Source organism: Triticum aestivum, chromosome 1D, assembly GCF_018294505.1.
Source record: "Triticum aestivum cultivar Chinese Spring chromosome 1D, IWGSC CS RefSeq v2.1, whole genome shotgun sequence".
Lineage (NCBI taxonomy): Eukaryota > Viridiplantae > Streptophyta > Magnoliopsida > Poales > Poaceae > Triticum > Triticum aestivum.
In genome coordinates this window covers 478,492,558-478,499,746 of record NC_057796.1, presented here as the reverse complement: position 1 = coordinate 478,499,746, position 7,189 = coordinate 478,492,558, and the positions used below count along the sequence as shown (strand labels likewise).

The following is a 7,189-nucleotide window of genomic DNA, read 5'->3' as shown; positions in this document are numbered from 1 at the left end:
TGTGGTAGCTTGAGAGGGGTTGAGTGAGATGAGAGACGCAGGGCGGATCAACACACAAGACAAGGGTTTAGACAGCTTCGGGCCCCGGGAAACATCATCCGGTAACAAACCTACATGTTGTTTGTGGCTAGGTCTCATTATCATCACGAGGGAGTCGCCGTAAACCGGCTCTTTGTGTCTAGCCCTAGAGATTGTTTCTTTTTTGCTTGTCCCCCTTTGGGGAGCCCTGCCCCTCCTTATATATGTTGAAGGGGCGGGCTATATGTGGAGTCCTATTAGGATTAGGACTAGTCTATCTCTAATACAAACCGGATACAAGTCCGGGTCTTTATCTCCTTGTAAGGTAATATTCTTCACGCCTTTCCTCTTAAACCGGCCCACCATTAATATAAACCGGCCCTCTGGGCCTTGGGCCTTGTCATCCGTCTGTCCCTGCCCGCCGGGTTACCAGTGAGTTATAATGTCCAGGCAGGTTACTTGTAAACCGTCTGGTCAGGGCAGGTCGCCAGTGAATCGTTAAGTCTCAGCCGGGTCTCAAGTAAACCGCCAAGTCCGGCCAGGTTATACTTCCGGCTGGTTTACGCCGCGGGGTATATCCCCGACAAAGGGGTTTTCTGGAAAAACAAAAAACTGATTTAAAAGTGGACTGCGAGTTGATTAACAGAAACGTGAGGGAGTTTTCTGCAAAATAGCATGACGAACTAAGGATACTTATTTCTTTTATTAGTAGGTATAGATAGGTAAAGACATATATAGATTTTGTTTTTTATATTTTACAAAAAGAAAATAAGGTAGCTTCCACAAATTTACAAAATGAAAAAATATTTATGATTTTAAAGAAATCACAAATTTATAGAATATTTATGAATTTTAATAATGTTAACATATATTAAAACATGCTCATGATTTTTGTAAATACGGAATGACTAAAAAATCATCAAAAACTTTTTTAGAAGAATTATTAATTTTCAATTTTTTCTCATGAAAAAAAACACCCAAACAATGTGCTTTTTGCTCGATTGTACCCCCGCCGTCTTTGAAAGAGTGTACTTCCAACTTTGTTGGAGGGTCAAACTATCTCAAAGTTTGACCGAGTTTGTGCAAAAATATATCAATGCTTGTGAAACCAAATAGGTATATGACAAAATTATATTTTATCATGAATCTAATGCTACTAATTTGATGGCATAAATGTTGGTCTATTATTGTACACATACGGTCAAACCTAAAAAAAGTTGACTTTCTAACAAAGTTGGAAGTCCACTCTTTTAAAACGGAGGGAGTACGTCGCAGTGAGCAACTTATAGAGTTATTATAGACGTTGATGTACTTTCATATTGGTCACTGAAATCAGGAACCTTTCATATTTGTCCCTTGATGTTGATGGTTCAGTTGTTTTCTCTCGCCATGGCTGGGATCAGTTCGAGTAAGTACTTCTATAGTCCCGATGCCTACGCAAGAATCAAATTAAGTCTCTAGACGTTGATAGTTCAGTTGTTTTCTCTCTTAATGGGAGACAGGCTATCATCCTACACGGCTTGTTCAATAACTTGTCCAATTGGACTTACTACTTCTCGTTCGATGCCGCTCCCCTGCTCGAGAATTCGGCACTTTCGTTCGCTCAGGCCGGCGATCACACGAGTCCGAATCTATATACTGCTGCAGTGCTGCGAATACAGTACAGTACGATACTGGCTGCAGCAAGCACCTACAGGTTCTGAACCTCGGGTTGGAAAACATCGGACAGATTCAGGAACCACTCGTCCTGTTGACTCCCGAACCCCATGTCAGCCCCGAGGCCTCCGCCGGCAGCGTAGCCGTAGCCGCCGTCAAGCTGGCACACGGAGGGGTAGTATTCGCCAACGGTGCCGGCAGGCGGGGAGGGGAACGAGGGCGGCGTAACCGGCCACTGAATCCCCTCCGGCGCCACGGCCGGCGGGCTCTGCTGCTCTGGCCGTACGGCGGCCTGGGCGCAGATGTGCGCGCCGTGGTACACGACGTCGAAGAGCAGCGGGTCGGCGTGCGGGCGCTGCACCTGCTTGGTGGCCTGGCAGCCCTGCGAGTGCCGGTGCGTGCACCGGAAGTATGCCCGCGGGTACGGGGCGCCGAGGATGTCCTTCTGCCCGTACTTGCGCCAGCTGAGCCCGTCGTTGAGCGGCCCCACGTCCGTCACAGACGCCACCCGCACCTGCCTCCTCACCTTCCCCGCCGCGGCCTTCCTGCCGCTCACGCTCGCCCTGCCGGTGGCATTGCCTTCGCCGTCGCCGCCGCCGCGCGGGCTGCTCCCGGCGAGTCTCATGGCCCGGTCGACGGACGCGGCCAGAGCGGCGCAGAGCTCCCTGGCGGTACCCGGCGCGCCCTGGTCGCCTTCGAGGCGCACCTCCAGCTCCCTCGCCATGGCCAGCAGCCCGTCCAGCTCCGTCGCCAGCGTCGCCGCCGTGTCCTCCATGCCCGGCCCTCGGCTCAGCTCAGCAGCACCTGGCGTGGGCGAGCGTGCGCGCGCTTCGCGGGTTGTGAATTGTGATGATGATGAGCTTGGTGTGGTGGCGAGTGGCGACAGGGGAAGAGGAGGATTTATAGGCCGGACCGGGCAAGCGCTAAGCACAGATCCTGGCAGGGAATTGGTCCGCAGTTTTGACCGAAGACCGGAGAAAAGTTGAATGACTCATCGACGAGAGCATAATACACGTCTGCTGGACTGATGAGTGTGAGTGCGATCCGTACATTTGGACCGGTCCTAGCAAACAAGACTACTCTCCGACCACTTATCCGATCTAAGCGGTCGTACTGCCATTAATTAACACTTTTCCTACACTTAATCAAGTGGTTCCTCACTGGCAAGTGACGTGTTTGATCGCAGTGACCAACTAGCTGCGTCACTCTCACCGGTCACGGCTGATGGTTCGTTTGATCATCTTTTTCTTTTTTTCTTTTTTTTTGCTTCTAGAGGGGGCGGAATGGTTTGCATGGCATGAAGTTTGTTAGAGATATATTTGGGATACTTGTATTTGGTAATTTAGGATTTGTAATCCGTCTCCTACCTTATCTTCAGGAGAGGCGTCTTGCCCTCCAAGTCTTGTACTCAATATATACTCGCCCTCGAGGCTCAATAATACATCCATCATATTCCGCAACAATCCCTCTCTCTCCCTTCTAACATGGTATCTATCGCAAGTCGATCCTAAACCCTCGCCGCCGCCGCTTCCGCACCCGCGCGCCGCCCCCGGGGCAGTCGGCCTCCATGACTGCCGCCGGGAGCCGCGCCGCCCGTACCTAGGGTTCGTCCGCCGGCCGTGTCGGCCGGCTGCCCTAAAAAGTCTTTTTCCCGAGCCCTTGCTCCGGGTTTTCTCTCTCTCGCCGGTCGCTTTGGTCGGCGTCTTCTTTTTGGTTTTCCGATCTATTCTTGATCGGTTTGCGTCGCCCCCCGCCGCCGTCGACACCCCGCGCCTCTACTCCGACACCGGCGCGACTGGCCGGCTACTTCACCGACCCGGCTGCCTCGCGCAACAGGCAGCCCTCAAGGCCGTCGTCCGCGCGCCGGCCCGCCCGTCGCCCTGCGCCCGCCGTCACCGCCCTGCTCCGCCCTGCTCCGACCGGGAGACCTGCATCGCCTACACCCGGCGGCCTCTGTGACGCCCGGATAATCAAGCTATAGTAAACCTCTGCTGATGGTGCCACGTCACCTCGGTTACTGTTGATAAACTCGAGTTAGTTCAAAAACGATTCAAGTTAAAATTTAAAATATAGGCAAACAATAAAAGTTTTCAAATAAAGAAAACTAAACTAAAAACTGAAAACTAAATTGTTCAAAATTTAGAAAATAAATCATGGGTGATTGTGGTGGAGAAACCACATTTTGATAAAATGTTTAGATGCAAGAAATTAATTAAAACAGGGGCTAAACAATTACTTAAATGCTTTTAAATAGCAAACAAATATAAACCTATTTTATTAAAGTGTGAAACTTCTTGTGGCAGAGGGGTAATTTAAAACACTAATTTAAGTGTTGGTCTCATATTTTTATAAAATTAAAATCTACTAGTAATAAAATAAAATAGAAAAGAAAAATAAATAAAACAACACACACAGGGCAGAGAACCCCCTTGGCCCAACTGGGCCTCGGCCCAGCCGCCCCCACCTGGCCGCTAACAGGCCGGCCCACCCACTCCCCTCCATAAGCCCCCACTCTCCTCGGTCCAACCCTAACCGACACCCATTCCCCCCCGATCCCCACTCCCCCTGGATCCACTCCCCCTCTCCCTCCCACTGGATCGGCGCCGCCGCAGCACCCCTCGCGCCCGATCCCGCCCGTCGCCGTCCTCCACCACCCCCAACCGCTCCCCCCCCCACTCCCTCTCGATCTCTCTCTCGCCCTTCCCTGATCTGGATCGGGGCAACCCCCCCGATCCCATCGCCCCCTCGCCGCCACCCGCCCCCATCGCTCGACGCCGGCGCCCTGCCACCTCGTCGCCCCGTCCACGACCGCGCCGTCGCTGGACCCCGACCGGAACTACCTCGACCCCTCCTCCCCAACGCCGCGTCGCCGGACTGCCTCCTTGTCTTCCCCAGTGCCGCACGTCGTCCCCGTCCTCCTTCCCAAGGGCTTCACCGAGCCACGCCGACCCTCTCCCCGGCAACGCTAGTGAGCGCCACCCCTCTCCCCCTCGTCTAACGCGGACACGCCGTGGTCGCTGCGCCCCGCGTGCGCTCGGCCGCGTTCACCGCATCCTCGCCAGCCACCCGTGCCCGACCGCGCCCAGCCCTACCGCCGCCCGGCCACCACCGCCTCCATCCCGCGACGGCTGGCCGCACCCGCCAGGGCCGCCGCCGTCCGGGGCTGCCCCTGCTCCCCGCAACCTGCCGCTGTCGAGCGAGGCCGCCGGCGCAGCTGGGCCTCGTGCCCTCGCTGCGATGGCCTCGGGCACGGACACCCATCGCCCGAAACCGCAACGCCCCTACGCCCGAATCGCCCGGCGCCCGTTGGCCCGACCCGATAGGCCCCAGGGCCAATGGCAAGTGGGGCCCAGCCCCTGAGAACGTTTAATAAAAAAGAATTAAAATAATAATAATAATAATAATAATAAATTAATTAATAAATAAGTAATAAATAAATAATTAAAAAATAAAAATAAAAATAATTAATTAATTAGTTAAAAATAAAAATAATTAATTAATTAGTTAATTAATTAAGTTAATTAAACCTGTCTAGATTAATCTAATTTAATTAATTAGTTTAACTATTAGTTAATTAATTAGTTAACCCTAATTACCCTAATCAGTCTATGACATGTGGGACCCACGTGTCAGATGACTGCTGATGTCAACATGATGTCATACTGATGTCATCGCAACACTGTTTCGGATAATGTATATATTAAATAATTAAATAAAATCCAGAAGTTAATAAAATCTTTAAAAATTTAATATAAAATAAACTGTAACTCGGATGGAAAAACTTTGTACATGAAAGTTGCTCAGAACGACGAGACGAATCCGAATACGCAGCCCGTTCATCCACCACACATCCCTAACCTATCGAACTCGCAACTTTCCCCCTCCGGTCCGTCTGTCCGAAAACGCGAAACATCGGGAATACTTTCCCGGATGTTCCCCCCCTTCGCCGGTACCACCTACTGCCGCGTTAGGACACACTTAGCACTGCTCATTGTCATGTCACGCATCGTCATGCTTATGTTTGCATTGTATTTACTGTTTCTTCCCCCCTCTTCTCTCCGGTAGACTACGGGACCGACGCTGTTGCTGCCCAGGTCGCCTACGTCACCAACGACCCCTCCTTCTTGTCTGAGCAACCAGGCAAGCCCCCCCTTGATCACGAGATATCGCCTATTCTTCTCTATACTGCTTGCATTAGAGTAGTGTAGCATGTTACTGCTTTCCGTTAATCCTATCCTGATGCATAGCCTGACATTGTTGCTACAGTTGTTACCCTTACCTGCTATCCTACTGCTTAGTATAGGATGCTAGTGTTCCATCAGTGGCCCTACACTCTTGTCCGTCTGCCATGCCATACTACTGGGCCGTGATCACTTCGGGAGGTGATCACGGGTATATACTATATACTTTATATACATGACACATGTGGTGACTAAAGTCGGGTCGGCTCGAGGAGTACCCGCAAGTGATTCTGATGAGGGGGCTGAAAGGACAGGTGGCTCCATCCCGGTAGAGGTGGGCCTGGGTTCCTAACGGCCCCCGACTGTTACTTATGGCGGAGCGACAGGGCAGGTTGAGACCACCTAGGAGAGAGGTGGGCCTGGCCCTGGTCGGCGTTCGTGGATAATTAACACGCTTAACGAGTTCTGGGTATTTGATCTGAGTCTGGCCATTTGGTCTATACGCACTAACCATCTACGCGGGAGTAGTTATGGGTATCCCGACGTCGTGGTATCAGCCGAAGCTCTTCTTGACGTCAGCGACGGAGCGGCGCGCGCCGGATTGGACTGGAACGCCTACTAGGCTAGGTCTGCTTCCGGCCGCCCTCGCAACGTGCAGGTGTGCAATGGGCGATGGGCCCAGACCCTTGCGCGCATAGGATTTAGACCGGCGTGTTGACCTCTCTGTTGAGCCTAGGTGGGGCTGCGACGTGTTGATCTTACGAGGCCGGGCATGACCCAGGAAAGTGTGTCCGGCCAAATGGGATCGAGCGTGTTGGGTTATGTGGTGCACCCCTGCAGGGAAGTTTATCTATTCGAATAGCCGTGTCCCTCGGTAAAAGGACGACCCAAAGTTGTACCTTGACCTTATGACAACTAGAACTGGATACTTAATAAAACACACCCTTACAAGTGCCAGATATACCCGGTGATCGCTCTCTAACTGGGCGACGAGGAGGGGGTCGTCGGGTAGGATTATGCTATACGATGCTACTTGGAGGACTTCAATCTACTCTCTTCTACATGCTGCAAGATGGAGGCTGCCAGAAGCGTAGTCTTCGACAGGATTAGCTATCCCCCTCTTATTCTGGCATTCTGCAGTTCAGTCCACTGATATGACCCTTTACACATATACCCATGCATATGTAGTGTAGCTCCTTGCTTGCGAGTACTTTGGATGAGTACTCACGGTTGCTTTTCTCCCTCTTTTCCCCTTTCTATACCTGTTTGTCGCAACCAGATGCTGGAGTCCAGGAGCTAGAGATCCCGAGGATGATTCTACGTGGAGTTTGGCT

The 7,189-nt window shown here is 51.8% G+C and overlaps 1 protein-coding gene across 1 annotated transcript; it reads right to left on the bottom strand.

Annotated features, from left to right (window-relative positions):
- Window positions 1-1,462: 1,462 nt before the first annotated feature.
- On the bottom strand, window positions 1,463-2,539 carry LOC123183202 (transcription factor WRKY19). Its single transcript, XM_044595965.1, has one exon. The coding sequence runs from the start codon at window positions 2,447-2,449 to the stop codon at window positions 1,709-1,711; it is 741 nt and encodes a 246-aa protein (XP_044451900.1). The 5' UTR covers window positions 2,450-2,539; the 3' UTR covers window positions 1,463-1,708.
- Between the last annotated feature and the right edge of the window lie 4,650 nt (window positions 2,540-7,189).

Excerpts from the sequence above, each read along its gene's own strand:
- LOC123183202 (XM_044595965.1), bottom strand. The coding sequence starts at position 2,449 with ATGGAGGACACGGCGGCGACGCTGGCGACGGAGCTGGACGGGCTGCTG.